At 39.5% G+C, this 16,478-nt stretch overlaps 1 protein-coding gene across 1 annotated transcript; it reads left to right on the top strand.

Moving 5' to 3' along the window:
• Window positions 1-537: 537 nt before the first annotated feature.
• On the top strand, window positions 538-13,267 carry LOC134659108 (carnosine N-methyltransferase). Its single transcript, XM_063514719.1, has 9 exons — window positions 538-795; window positions 3,391-3,544; window positions 4,643-4,783; window positions 5,206-5,327; window positions 8,346-8,496; window positions 9,932-10,084; window positions 11,297-11,448; window positions 12,506-12,587; window positions 13,143-13,267. The coding sequence occupies exons 1-9, from the start codon at window positions 707-709 to the stop codon at window positions 13,248-13,250; spliced, it is 1,152 nt and encodes a 383-aa protein (XP_063370789.1). The 5' UTR covers window positions 538-706; the 3' UTR covers window positions 13,251-13,267.
• Window positions 13,268-16,478: the final 3,211 nt, after the last annotated feature.

Here is a 16,478-nt window from a genome sequence, read left to right as displayed (position 1 = left end):
TCTATTTGCCTGTTTTCACTGACACTGTTTTTTTACACCTTTGAAATTAATTTAGTACATAATTTTAATTTTCCGGAATTGTTTAATTTTCTTTAGATTAGTACGCAGTTAGTGAGAAGTCTTGAATTTCAAATATATGGATCGATAGAATGTTGACAAACACCTCGCCCCGTGCCGACATATTGATTTGTTTTTTTTTTTAGAAGTAACACGCACCACGCACGCATGTCGTGATATGGCCTTAATTACTGCAAGTTAATTACCGTTTCATTAATTTCTTATAAAACGGCTATTAAAAGGGACACTGGTGTGAAGTTTGGGTACTATTAAATATCTAAAACGGAATTTTTATCATTTAATCATATATAATTGCGTTGGTGAACTGGAATTCTGCAAATATTTTTTATTGTTTTAGATTGTTCTGCATAGTAAATCATTGCAGCCAACATTAAAATCTATAATTGTGTTAGGCGCTTTTAACCAATAGTAGTAAACGCCTAAATGGACGTTGACACTGACAGTGACAGCTGACACTTTATGATCGGGCGGGGCGCAGCGCAGGCGGCAGGCGGGACGAGGTGACGGCCGAAGGAAGGAAGAATTACAAGAATTTTCATTCTATTTCTAACTAATTACGGTGATTGATATCACCTCTAGCTGGACCAACGCCTTATTTTTATACAGGCGCCCTATAAAAGCTAGAAAAATGTCTTCAAACACCGCAGCAGACGAAATAGACGAAGCGAAGGAGCGAGCTCACTTTCGCGCCGTAGTGACTGCTTTTAAATATTATAAGTAAGTAAATGCTTTAAAAAAAACTTTAATCTAGCCTATGACTTGATTTTATACTTTTTTTTAAGTTTTCCGGCGGGGTTTTCGCCCCGGAGAGGTTAAATTTCCGCTTAGCAACAGTTCTTTGTTGTAAGTGGGTGACGATTAAATTAGTCTGGTTAGGTGTAACAAAAGGTTTGTTTATGCCGCTTACACGTGTGTACCGGTGACCGCGCATCCTTGATGCTATGGTTCGTGTTTGCTGTACTTCTCAAGGCTAATTATCTTTGTTGGTTGTCTAATAGGTAAATGGGTCTAATGTGTTAAATAAATAATGTATTGTTCTTGTTTAAATGGAATGCTGCAATAAGTACATTAAACGATGTTGCTGTTGTGTTTTTTTTTTTTAATCTTTTACAAGGAGTGTTATTTTTGTAGGTATATCTTATTGAAATGTAATTAGATTTGTTGCGTGTATGTTTTTAACTATTTATTTACATTTTATTATTTGTTTGTTGTGCATCAAATCAATTTTAACGTATAGCTGGTCAACCAGATCTTGTCAGTAGAAAAAGGCGGCAAATTTGAAAAATGTAGGTGCGAAGGGATATTGTCCCATGGAAAATTTGAATTTGCCACCTTTTTCTACTGACAAGATTTGGTTGACCATCTATATATACATATATAAAGCATCATAGATAATAATAGACATAAAAATGTGCCCCTTTTGTTTTTTTATACATAACTTTTTTTAAAGCATACATATAGATGGTCAACCAAATCTTGTCAGTAAAAAAAGGTGCGAAATTCAAATTTTCTATGGGACGATATCCCTTCGCCCCTACATATTTCAAATTTGCCGCCTTTTTCTACTGTCAAGATCTGGTTGACCAAGTATAATAGTAAAAAAGTAAGTTCAATGTCTTGTTTTTTATGTTAATTTGTCTTATCTTTTATTATATTATATTATATATAATTTGTTTATAATTAAATTATTCAGCCAGAGACAGACATATTTTGAAGATTTGGTGCCCTGGGTCAGTTAGATTCGCCCCCCATTAAGTAATGAATTGGTGATAATGTATCTCTTGGAAAAAAAACCCTGTTTTGTTGCCCAGGGCCATGGCCCCCTTGGCCCTAGGGTAAATACGCCAGAGACTGTTATATAGGCTAAATAAATATCTAATCATTAATAGCGTAGGTGTGTGGTGCATTTAATGCAATATTTGATGAACTATATTTCTATAATTACACCCAGGTTGCATCATCCTGATTGCCTAATCAATTTAGATAAAAACAAACAAATGCATTTTGTTATCTACAGACCTGTTTATATTAGGTGCATGCAGAGAAACTAGGTTTAAAATAGTGTTGTTTCTATTTAATTTTGTATTATGTAGCTTGTACAATAATAAATTCATATGGCTCGACAAATATGATTGTGCCAGATTTAAATATCCAGGTGGGGATTGTAACAGGTATAAAATTAAACTGTACTCAAACCAACCAACATTTGTTTAGCGACTTCTAAAGGTTGTAATACGTTTTTCTAAAATACTTAAAGATGACCCAGTATGAAAAGGGCATAGAAGGTAGCATCCTATAGAAGTGGTATACGCGTGCCTCCGTGAGGGACAAAACATACGCAAAGCGACAATATTAAAAACACATTTTAACATTCCTGACAACATACCAAAAACAATCTACGTAATTCCGTCGGGTTATTTGTTGCCCACCATAAACCATACTAAATATATGATGGGGAACAAACAAAAAGTGAGACTGTGACAAAGACACGCAATAATACGGCTTTCTCTGCTACCCCTACTGAAAGTTCCATAAGTGCATCTCGTTCGGTCGTTTAGCCCCTCCCCCGTTTCCTCTCTATATTATTGTACCTCTATGGAAAAGGGCTTAGAACCAGTTCTTTTATTTTTTGTCATTTTTATATATTGTGAACTTTTTTCCACTTTTGTGTTATTTCTACTCAGAATCACGAGCTCTTTCGATCCTAATGGGATAAAAAATGTCCCAGAGTTTTTTTCCTACTGTGTTACCATTTCCCCATATACTTTGTATGGCGGTAACAAAAAGGAAAGTTTGAAAAATCTATGGAAATTTTAGGACACTTTTTCACCTATAAGGATTAAAAGGGCTCGCGATCCTGACTAAAAATAACACAAAAGTTGCAAAAAAGGTCACAATGAATATAAATGGCAAAAAATAAAAGAAAAGATTTACCCTCATCATCTTCCTCACGTTGTCCCGGCATTTTGCCACGGCTCATGGGAGCCTGGCGTCCGCTTGGCAACTAATCCCAAAAATTGGCGTGGGCACTAGTTTTTATGAATGCGACTGCCATCTGACCTTCCAACCCAGAGGGTAAACTAGGCCCTTATTGGGATTAGTCCGGTTTCCTCACGATGTTTTCCTTCACCGAAAAGCGACTGGTAAATATGAAATGATATTTCGTACATAAGTTCCGAAAAACTCATTGGTACGAGCCGGGGTTTGACCCGCGACCTCCGGATTGTAAGTCGCACGCTCTTACCGCTAGGCCACCAGCGCTTATCGCGGTAACCGAAGACAATATTATAACCTAATTATTGTTATTCACAGACTATGTAGTCTCGACAGGATACAGAAGTCAGAGAAGATGATCGCCAAACTGCCGACCACGCACCAGCGTCGGCTCGAGAAGTACAAGTCCTACCTGTCCAAGTTCAAGAAGTGTCTGGACGTAAACAACAGCGTGGTGCATCTAATTATCAAGGTAATTTCGCCAAATTTACTTGCTATACTTGCCAAATTTCATAGTTCTAAAGTCTAATTTTTTATTCGGTAGACTAAAATGACATTTCATAGTATGAAATGACATTTTATGTTCATACTATGAAAGTCATTTTAGTCTACCGAATAAAAAAATAGACTTTAGGTCAACGGGAAGTACCCTATCAATTTTGATTCCCTTAAGAGTGTTGAAATATACTTTTTTTGAGGCATAAACGGCCGTATCTTTATTTTACGTTAACTTACAACTTTAACTTTTTCACAGCTTCAAGGGACTGTAGACCTGAGTATAATTATGGTTCTAATTTCAACTCAATACCTCCACGCGTTTCTGAAATATTCAAAGGGCCTTGACAGGCAGACGGACGGACAACCAAGTGGTCCTATATGGGTTCCGTTTTTTCCTTTTGAGGTACGGAACCCTAAAAATTACTGCGTTTTTTCAATAAAGACGTATTTTATTGCGGTTTAAGAGGAATTTCCTCCCGCGGACGCTCCGGCTGTGGAATGAGCTCCCTTCCGAGGTTTTCCCGAGGGTCTACAGTAATGGGGTTCTTCAAAAAAGGAGTGTACAGGTTTTTGAAAACGTCGGCAACGCGCATGTAACACCTCTGGAGTTGCAGCCGTCCATAGGCTACGGTGACTGCTTACCATCAAGCGGCCCGTATGCTTGTTTGCCACCGATGTGGTATAATTTTTAGGGTTCCGTACCCAAAGGGTAAAAACGGGACCCTATTACTAAGACTCCGCTGTCCGTCCGTCCGTCCGTCCGTCTGTCACCAGGCTGTATCTCACGAACCGTGATAGCTAGACAGTTGAAATTTTCACAGATGATGTATTTCTGTTGCCGCTATAACAACAAATACTAAAAACAGAATAAAATAAACTCCCTCCCATACAACAAACGTGATTTTTGACCGAAGTTAAGCAACGTCGGGCGGGGTCAGTACTGGGATGGGTGACCGTTTTTTTGCTTGATTTGCTCTATTTTTTGTTGATGGTGCGGAACCCTCCGTGCGCGAGTCCGTCTCGCACTTGGCCGGTTTTTTTTTTATGTTAATACCCCTATTTATCCGTATAGGACGTGGACACAATGTTCGAGAACGTGGAGCACACAACGACGGACAACGGCAGCAACGGCGCTGAGAGCTTCGGCTGCAACTACAACAACTGCGAGATCAGCTCCCACAAGCAGCACAAGATGCAGCACGACGTTGACAAGGTATGATGATGATGATTGACAAAATCTTGGATGGATACACACACACACACACACAAGCATAAGATGCAGCAAGACGTGGAAAAAGTAAAAATAATAATTAAGCTCTATTTTTAACTCCTGCTGCTTATAATATTAGTTGTAAATTGTGTTAGTAGTACATTTTTCATCAGTAGCGAAACTTATGCCATCTGGTGTCAAGTAGCGGTACTGATAGTTCCACTACCTTGACGTTAGATGTCGACTACGAAATAACTCGCGTTTTGGTAAGAAAACTGAGGTATGGAGTTACCACTCTTCCTTTACTTATATTTCTTTATAATAATGTATAGCGTTTCGATTCGTTTTCAGCAAACTATTGTCATCTTGACTAGGCCCCCAGTGCATCTAGCGATATCTTTGATTTAATTCTGTTTTTTTTGCAGGTAGTGTCAGTCCTGAAGAACATAGTCCGCGATTGGAGCGCGCTCGGCGCGGCGGAGCGAGACCAGTGCTACAAGCCCATATTAGAGGAGATGGAAGAGAGGTTCCCACTCGACGAATACAGGTAGGCATTTAATTAATCAGGTAGTATTCTGGGTGAATACATGTACATACATACCGGTAGTGTCAGTACTGAAGAACATAGTCCGCGATTGGAGCGCGCTCGGCGCGGCGGAGCGAGACCAGTGCTACAAGCCCATATTAGAGGAGATGGAAGAGAGGTTCCCACTCGACGAATACAGGTAGGCATTTAATTAATCAGGTAGTATTCGGGGTGAATATATGTACGTACATACCGGTAGTGTCAGTAGTGAACATAGTCCGTGATTGGAGCGCGCTCGGCGCCGCGGAGCAAAACCTGTGCTACAAGCCCATATTAGAGGAGATGGAAGAGAGGTTCCCACTCGATGAATACAGGTAGGCATTTAATTAATCAGGTAGTATTTTGGGTGAATACATGTACATACATTCCGGTAGTGTCAGTACTGAAGAACATAGTCCGCGATTGGAGCGCGCTCGGCGCGGCGGAGCGAGACCAGTGCTACAAGCCCATATTAGAGGAGATGGAAGAGAGGTTCCCACTCGACGAATACAGGTAGGCATTTAATTAATCAGGTAGTATTCTGGCTGAATACATGTACAAACATACCGGTAGTGTCAGTAATGAACATAGTCCGTGATTGGAGCGCGCTCGGCGCGACGGAGCGAGACCAGTGCTACAAGCCCATATTAGAGGAGATGGAGAAGAGGTTCCCAGTATTGGTAATGAACATAGTCCGCGATTGGAGCGCGCTCGGCGCCGCGGAAGGACGAATACAGGTAGGCAAAGAACTATAGAAGTGTCTGTCTGACCAGGCCCCGTAGCCAACTTGCCAATCGCTAACGCTCCGTAGCGAACGAAACTCAACTGTCACTGTCACACTAATATGGAAGAGTGATAGAGAGACACAAAGCGATTCGATGGCGAAGCGATAGCGATCGTGACCTTGGCTAGCTAGGCCGCTAGAGGTATAGGTATGCTAAAAAATCTATTTAATGATAAAATGCCTTACATAATTTTGGAATCAGGTTTAGTCAATTTGAGTAAGAATGTCCAATATTTATTTATTTATTTCACGGGACTAATCCTGGTATTCTGATAGGCTTGCGTGGGCAGGGTTGGGCAAAATACTGGCTTCCACGTATTTGAAATACAAATTACAAAATACATTTTTAAAAGTATTTGAAATACAAAATACAAACTACTTTGGTGACGGGTATTTGAAATACAAAATACAAATTACAGTGTTTAAAATAATGTATTTCAATTACAAAATATACCTTTATTTATTTTTTGTTTAGCATTGAGTTTTAACGTTAACGAATATCCTTTCATATAAACTTATAGGGTCATTGCGCTAGTTTTCGTCCAGCTCTAGTTTACGTCCACTTGACGAAATTTGAATATATACCTACATTCCTGCACAAATTTGGACTGATTTCAATCCTTATGTCTAAGGCGTCTAAGCAATATATCTGTCTACATATAACAATGATATTTCGCAAAAAGGAAGCGCTGGTGGCCTAGCGGTAAGAGCGTGCGACTTGCAATCCGGAGGTCGCGAGTTCGAACCCCGGCTCGAACCAATGAGTTTTTCCGAACTATGTACGAAATATCATTTGATATTTACCAGTCGCTTTTCGGTGAAGGAAAACATCGTGAGGAAACCGGACTAATTCCAATTACGGCCCTAGTTTACCCTCTGGGTTAGAAGGTCAGATGGCAGTCGCTATCGTAAAAACTAGTGCCAACGCCAATTACTGGGATTAGTTTCCAAGCGGACCCCAGGCTCCCATGAGCCGTGGCAAAATGCCGGGACAACGCGAGGAAGATGAAGATTTCGCAAAAAGTAGTAAATTAAAAATGAAATATATATTTGATAATCCGTCAAGTCGTCGAAAACTAGTGCATGGACGGAAACTACTGCAATGACCCTATCCCCTAGATTTAAACGAAAAGTTCCACGCAGAAGTTGACCTAATATAGATCCAGTATCCAGCCAATGAAAATTGTATCTCGGCTGGATCGGAGGTTCGCGGTCGGCTCACAGCTTGTGCGAGAGATTAGACATTTTAGGATTATAGAATTTAATAAAATGTATTTATAGAAATGTATTTTGAAGCTTGAAGTATTTGAAATACAAAATACTAAATACATGTGGGTGCAGTATTTGAAATACCAAATACAAAATACTTTTGAGGTAGTATTTGAAATACAAATACAAAATACTAATTTGTATTTCAAATACGTATTTCAAATACATGTAATTGAAATACTGCCCAACCCTGTGCGTGGGGATATAGATCCAACACGTAGAGGCCCTTTGGAGAGTTTAAATGTCATGTAGAATGCCTGCTGAAAGCTGTTGACAGGTGCAACAATAGACACCCGTGAACAGGTCGCAGCAGGCATTTCGACTATTGTAGAAAAAGTGAACAGTATACCGGTCTATGAATTGAAGTTTAATATGCCCATATTTATTTATTTATTATCAGGGGTCGGACAAAAAGTGCGGATGACGTAAAAATGACGTAATCTTGCACACAGGATGATGTTTGAGTTTGTATTTAAACTTCCGTGTGACATGTAGTAACAAAGTAGTATTAATGAAGTAACAAAATAATCGTAAATAAATCCATGGAATTAATAATACAGGTGGTAGGGTGATGTAGTGAATAAAATAAATTTCACGAAACTTGCCAGAATATTCGAGTAAAGATGACATTTTAAAGCGTTTTCTTATACATTAGTAAATATAAATTTTAGCTAAATATAATCGTGAAGATACAATAGCTAAACAATAACGAAGTCAATTTATTAAATTGTTCATCTGATTGACAATGTATCAGTCAAAAACGTACTTACTCATTTCAAGTGGCGATATCGTTTAATAAAGAGGTTGATAAATGATAAGTGATAATTGTTTATGAAAATCAAAAATACTATTTGAAATCATCCTATAAGTGGTTTGACGTCATCCGCACTTTTTGTCCGACCCCTGTTTATTATTATTATGATATTGATTAGTATTATTGTTTTCAGTGAACGCAGCCGCATCAAAGTTCTAGTTCCCGGCGCTGGACTAGGTCGCCTCGCGTGGGAGATCGCAGCCCGAGGCTACAGCTGCCAGGGGAATGAGTTTTCTCTTTTCATGCTGTTTGCGAGCAACTTCATACTCAACCGGTGCCCTGAGGTGAGATATTTCATCTGTGTTGCGTTCACAACCACTGAAACAGAATATAGCTGTATGAAATGTCGACGTCAAAGATATGTTTACATTTTTCGCCTTATTACCAAGGAGTAAGGTGCAAAAGTGTAAACATATTTTTGACGTCGACTGGACAAGAATCATAGTGCTATCCGTGTGTCGGACTGGACGCCTCGCGTGGGAGATCGCAGCCCGAGGCTACAGCTGCCAGGGGAATGAGTTTTCTCTTTTCATGCTGTTTGCGAGCAACTTCATACTCAACCGGTGCCCTGAGGTGAGATATTTCATCTGTGTTGCGTTCACAACCACTGAAACAGAATATAGCTGTATGAAATGTCGACGTCAAAGATATGTTTACATTTTTCGCCTTATTACCAAGGAGTAAGGTGCAAAAGTGTAAACATATTTTTGACGTCGACTGGACAAGAATCATAGTGCTATCCGTGTGTCGGACTGGACGCCTCGCGTGGGAGATCGCAGCCCGAGGCTACAGCTGCCAGGGGAATGAGTTTTCTCTTTTCATGCTGTTTGCGAGCAACTTCATACTCAACCGGTGCCCTATTTCATGTGTTGCGTTCACAACCACTGAAACAGAATATAGTTGTATGGACAGTCGACGTCAAAGATATGTTTACATTTTGCGCCTTATTACCAAGGAGTAAGGTGCCAAAGTGTAAACATATTTCGAAGATCGCAGCTCGAGGCTACAGCTGCCAGGGGAATGAGTTTTCTCTTTTCATGCTGTTTGCGAGCAACTTCATACTCAACCGGTGCCCTGAGGTAAGCGTTTATAAATATAAATGATGCGTTCTCAACCGAGGCGAAATTTCTCTATAAAAATATGTAAAACTCTTAGATATCTCTTTTTGTTTCGTAACCTAACCTAATATAGTCTAGCAGTTCTAGCACTGAGGCTGAGTATGGAGCTACTATTTGCAGAAAATTCATACTCAACCTGAGCTGATTTTGTAACTTGCCACTGATGCAAAGTTTGTGACTATAGGTTGGACAGCCAAAATGTCTATAAAACTCCGAGATTTCCTCTTACGCTAACGGACTATAGCATTGTCTAACACTGAGGCGGAGTATATGACTTTAGTGTAGTAGTGGAGGTTGTTAAAACTATTGTTTTACCTCTTTCTATTATTTATATCTTTTTAATTATTGGCTAAGAGTAAAAACATAGGACCTTTTACCCTTTTAAAATTACTATTACACCTTTTTAAACAAAGTTCTCCGCGGCGTCTGTCTGTATATTTGCGTTAAACTCAAAAACTACTGAACGGGTGTTCATGCGGTTTTCACCTATCAATAGAGTTATTCTTGTGGAAGGGTAGGTGTATAATTTGTTAAGGTTCACCCGTGCGGAGCCAGGGCGGGTCGCGAGTATTCAATAATTCATAAAGATTTCTTGTTTTAGGCGAATAAGTACACGGTCCACCCGTGGCTTCACCAATACGTGAATAATGTGACCTGCGAGCATCAGCTACAAGGTGTAACCTTCCCTGACGTGAGGCCTGGCGGTGACCGACCGAACCACCACTTTTCCATGACCGCTGGAGATTTCCTCAAGGCATGTCCTGTCATTATTTACATGGCGACCCTGTTCCGCAATACGTCAGTAATGTGACCTGCGAGCATCAGCTACAAGGTGTAACCTTCCCTGACGTGAGGCCTGGCGGTGACCGGCCGAACCACCACTTTTCCATGACCGCCGGGGATTTCCTCAAGGTATGTCCTGTCATTATTTACATGGCGACCCTGTTCAGCAACACGTTAATAATGTGACCTGCGAGCATCAGGTACAAGGGATCACGTTCCCTGACGTGAGGCCTGGTGGTGACCGGCCGAACCACCACTTTTCCATGACCGCTGGGGATTTCCTCAAGGTTGGTTCCGTTTCCTTCAAATGAGGTTGGCCGGCCGAAACTTTTGACAGATGGCGCCAGTATAGGTTTCTATCAATTCTGTCAAAATACCATTACTGTCAAAATCTTGTTTTTTTTTTGGAATTGCGGACTCAGCTGTCGAAGGTCAAAGCTCACATCTCACCAGAAAGAAAAAAATACATAAACTTCAGTTCAGTCAGTCAGTGATAAATCTTTTAATATACATAATTTAGATTTAAACAAGCAGAAACGTCTGCGAACGATGCTATTAAGCTTGGAATAAATTTAAAAGCGGAAATATTACTGTCTTGGGTGAGACTTTCGGATCTAGCGGCCGTGAGTTCAAGTCCCACCCAAGATAGTGAATTTTTCCACTTTTAAATTTGTTAAACTGTTTATACGGCAACGGTTTCACTCGAGCCTGAGGAAGGACCCCCGAAGGGCCCGAAACATGTCGCCAATATCGACTAAAAATTCAAGTGAGTGAAACCGTTGTCGTACAAACAGTTTGAAAATATGTCTCACGAAAGTTTAATATCGTTTAAATTTGTTGTAATATACATAATTATAAGCCCTTTACTTATAAGGCAGATGTAATATATTTCCCACAATTATTTTAAACTATATTAGAGCTGAATTTTGCGTACTTTCTGAGACCCCTATGGGGCTGTCCATAAATTACGTCATTTATTTTTGACGATTTTTGACCCCCCCGCTAAAATCATCCAAAAATCATGCTTCGAATAACCCTGTTTCCTCCTAATCCTTGCTACCATCATCCGATGTCCAGACCCCCCCCCCCCCCCTAACTTGAAATGACGTAATTTATTAATAGCCCCTATGCCCGTTAAAAAGTGAAAAAATGATTTTTCTGACAAAAACTTTTATTTTGCCAGGTGTACACAGAAGCGGAACAATGGAACTGCGTAGCGTCTTGCTTCTTTATTGACTGCGCGCCCAACGTTATAGAGTTCATAGAGCGGATATACGCCATTCTAGAGCCCGGCGGATACTGGATCAATCTCGGACCGCTGCTGTATCACTACAGGTAATAATGTCAGTAATACTGCTGTCAATAATATTTATTTAATTTATTTTATTTTTCTCAAACATGCAATGAAATGTCGTCGCTCCGGGCGTTATATCAGGCTTCGAAGTATCACGTTTAGGGCGGAGCAACTCCAGAGAACCTGTAAAGGAATTTCATACGAAATTGAAGGCTTAGGCCGGGAAGTAATTTTTTTTTTAAATTCTAATGTAAACATGGGGTCTGTGTCCATGAACAGGCTAAACAGCCGAATTATATATATATATATATATATATATATATATATAAAATCCTCTGCATTTATTTTATTTATAGAAATTGAGATTCTTATTATCAGATTGTGTATAATGGCCCTAATAAGGTCTATTCGAACACTACACACGCGAAATACTGACGACTTCCGTAAAAAAAACAATTATGGCGGGATTGAAAGGAAAATTAAAAAACTTTTGTTGTGAAGTTGGATTTTTATTATAAAGATTATAAATTTGTTTTTTTTTGAGTGGTGTATTTTTTTATTTCATTGCATATTTGAGAAGAGCACTATACATGCCTAGCCGTGAAAAGGTCTTGCCGGCTTCGTATCACTATCCGGCCTCCCTACGGTCGGCCGGCTATACCTACTCACCCGGCAAGCCCTTCTTTCCCGGCGTCTGCAGTAATGTACTATTATTATGGCAACAAACAGTCATTACATCAAAAGATACAAAGGATGGATTACAGAGAAGACAAACAGTGCCGAAGTTTACAAGCGTTATTGTAGAAACATTATAGGAGTTGATACTGAGTGGTATCGAGAGATCCATCGTACAACCCAACAACCAGGCTCACATTTCAACAATATTGCTAGAATATATGCCATTCTAGAGACCAGCGGTTACTGGATCAATCTCGGACCATTATTGTATCATTACAAGTAATACTGATGTCAATAATATTGATAGAATTTGTAGAGACCATATACGCCATTCTCTATTTCAGTATATATTAAGTTTTGTTACTTCTGTTTATTTTATGTATCTTTTTGCATTACTTACCTTTAATTGGGATATTGCAGTGACATGCCATCGGAGAGCAGCATCGAGCCGCCATATGACATTCTACTCGAGATTATTAGAGACATCGGCTTCGATATTTTGGTAAGTATCGCAAATATTTTTTGATGTTTTCTAGAAATTTTATTTAAATCTTTTAATTCATTATGTTTATAAGGCCCACTTGCACCATCCCACAAACCCGGGGTTAAGCGATTAAACCGTTAACCAAGTGTCAAATTGTACTGGCAACCATGGTAACTCCAGTTTAAGCGGTTAACCCCGGGTTAGTGAAATGGTGCAAGTATTATAGGTATCGAGATTTAACTTTCGTGAGACATATTTTAAACTGTTTAGATGATAACGGTTTCACTCGAATTTTTAGCCGCTATTGGCGACATGTTTCGGGCCCGTTGGGGGTCCTTCCTCAGGCTCGAGTGCTCGCGGCGGCTGCACTTCAATTCTTCAATTCAAGTGTGTGAAAACGTTGTCGTCTAAACAGTTTATTATGGGTATATTATATTTATTTTATAGTCTTCTAGTACACACAGCATACGCCTTATTGATCTCATTACGGGGCTAGGTAATTTATTTATTTATAGTACCAACTATCGAACACCCTGTATTTAATTGTATAATCATTATTTTTTTTATTAACAGAAAGAGCAAACGGGCGTGAAGACGAAATACGCCCAAAACCCCAACTCGATGATACAACACGAATACGACTCTGTGTTCTTCGTGTGTAGGAAGCCTTATTGTATGTAAACACACACACACACACACATACACACACACACCACCACACGGGATTGTTACGCCCACAGACAAGACATCCTCTAGACCAGCGGTCGGCAACCTTTTAGAAGCCAAGGGCCACATAGTAGGTAACGAAGTTGACGCGGGCCGCACTTTGTTAATATTTATGACTAGACTAGACATTGTCGTTTGTCAATATTACATACAAAATAGCTAGGGAGGCTCGCGGGCCGCAAGTGACAGGGTTGCCTACCCCTGCTCTAGACTGAGCATAGTAGCGCTACCCCCTCTGCCACAAATATACGGTAGTTTTACTCCATTCTTGAGTCAAAGTGTCTTTGTGTGACGTCCGTGTCTTTGAACGGACCAATCACGGCACGGGACTCGCTCACCTCGTCCCCCGCACCCCAGTATTGTTGGCAGCATCGGTTTCATGAAATAATTGCTCTAAACTCCGTCTAGAGGATTCCTAGTCTATGGTTACGCCATTGATGGTCCTAGCTAAATTAGTTGTTCCATACTTACGCTATGGAATGTCCAATTTAGCTAGAACCCTAGATGGCGTAACGATCTCGGAGCGTGACTGTACATGGAGTAAACGGGATTTTTTTTAAATATGTACATACATACATGGTCAAAACATAGAGGCTCTCGTACTAATTTAGTATGGGAGCGCGACCGAATATTTCAGATACGTTGACTATTTGTTACTGAAAATTTAAACATAGACGAAAATTGAGTGTTAAAATTAAATTGATCATTTTGTATTGGATGAAAAGTATAAGCAACCAAGCGAGACAGCTATATTATATTTCTGTGCTGTATATATTTCTAGCCTATGATGGTCGTCCTTATCTGATGTCGTGGCCGTTAAGTATGTGTTAGAGAGAGTGACGCATGACACGACAGACGATAACAGCGCAACCATCATACCCTTAAAAATGGTCTAGACAGAGTGTCAAAATTGTATTGTTTTTTTCTAATTGTTATATTAGTGTAATTAGTGAAAATGACAATTTTTTTGTCAGAATAAGTTCAAGTACAGTTCAAGAGATATTATAAACTCATTCGGGTGGCAAACAAGTATACTGGCTGCAATGATATATCACTTAGTTGTTCGGTGGTGTTCGGCTCTTTACTGCAATGTTCTGCCGCCAGAGAGCAGCACTAGCACATATTGTAAACCATAGATTAACTTATACATATGCCTTAAACAGTTTTTTGACAAGTTAACACTATGACTTTGATGCATCAAGGTTTGTTTACAGTTTGTGCTAGTAGCGCCCTCTACGCAGAGTTTTGCGTACTATTCCCTATTCGTGCGACAATATTTTGAACTATATCGGAATTTGTTACGAAATAGTTACCAAATATTGGAATATATTTATAGATATAATTATTTACTTAGTTCCTCCTTCTAGGAAGGAATTTTTAACCCCCCCGAATGAGTTTATGACATCTTGTATTATGTAGTATATGGGGCATTATCTATGAAAAGGGACCTTATTGTCGATGGCGCTTACGCCGCACAGCGTCGCGCGGCATTGTATTTATATCGGAACATCGTTAATAATGGCGTAAGCGCCATCGACAATAAGGTTCCTTTTCATAGATAACGTCACATATTGGTTATTTAGTCATTTATTTTAATGCATGTTTTTATTTAAGTTTTTGTTTGACATTGGGGCGAAAATTGGTACAACTGTACTACATCGTCATACAGTACAGTCACCAGCAATAATATGTTACACGGGTGGATCAACTATTTCTTGTTGTTATTCTGTCCGGTCAGCCAAGAGACAATAGTAGCATAGTCCGACGACCGGTCTGGCCTAGTGGGTAGTGACCCTGCCTGCTAAGCCGATGGTCCTGGGTTCGAATCCCGGTAAGGGCATTTATTTGTGTGATAAACACTAATATTTGTTCCGGAGTCATGGATGTTTTCTATGTATATAAGTATGTATTTATCTATATAAGTATGTATATCGTCGCCTAGTACCCATAGTACAAGCTTTGCTTAGTTTGGGGCTAGGTTGATCTGTGTAAGATGTCCCCCAATATTTATTTATTTTATTTATAGTTTGTTAGAAGACATTGTACACCACCTTTTGACACGCTTGGTAGACGACCCCCAATGGAAAGGGTTTATAAGTATCACAAAAAAGTGTTTGGTGAATTTAAATTCCACTTTACCACAAATCCATGTTACCAGTTTTCGCTTCGCAAAAATCGTATTAATATCAAGACTTGTAGGTAGGTTATCAATAAATATCCAAAGTCAGGGCACAAACCTAGGCTATTACAATGACAATAAAACATTTGTCATGACAATGTAACCGTCAAGTTAGTATGACATATGTCACCTAAATACTAATTCAGTCCAGAGGAATTTACATTTAAACTGTATTCAGTCTAAGACGAATTCGTGATTTGGATACGACAGCTGTTGTAGATGACGCTGCATATATACTTGGTCAAGCAGATCTTGTCAGTAGAAAAAGGCGGCAAATTTGAAAAATGTAGGCGCGAAGGGATATCGTCCCATAGAAAATTTGAATTTCGCGCCTTTTTTACTAACAAGATTTGCTTGACCAGCTATATTAGGTATATTTTGTGCCTTAAAATGTCTTAGACGGGATATCTAGTTTGAATGATTATTTCCGTCGTTTTGCGACCGAGATGTCATCTTGATTTCTGTCGGAGACATATGTCATCTCAATTTGACTTTTGTCTCCTGATGGTGTCATAATGTCATCTGAATTGCCACGTGTCTCCTGGCGGTGACATATGTAATTTTGATTTGACATTTGTCTCCTGACGGTGACATATGTCATCCGAATTGCCATTTGTCTCCCGACGGTGACATTTTGTCGTAAAATATTGTCTTATGCCTGTAACGATGTATTTTAGCGACTGTACATATATTAAAGATTGTCTATTTCTATAAAAGTGATATATTATAGTCATAAATTGTCAGTTGACTAATAAAACTTACTAGTAAATAATATAGTATGTGGTATTCCACGGGTAAAGGCACCTTATCCTCGTGCCGCCCACCGTACAAAATTATAACCAAGGAAATTTGAATCTTGTTGTTTTCAATTGGGTTCGAAAATGCTACTAACAGTCGCAATCAGAAATATCTGAACAGGCACTCTAACGCCATGACAATAGAGGCGTGTTCAGATATTTGTGAGCGCCTCGGCCGCTCCGATATATCCGATGGCGACGGTACAT

This window comes from Cydia amplana, chromosome 24, assembly GCF_948474715.1.
Source record: "Cydia amplana chromosome 24, ilCydAmpl1.1, whole genome shotgun sequence".
NCBI lineage: Eukaryota > Metazoa > Arthropoda > Insecta > Lepidoptera > Tortricidae > Cydia > Cydia amplana.
The sequence above is the reverse complement of the archived record's forward strand: the minus strand, read 5'-3'. Positions and strand labels throughout refer to the sequence as shown.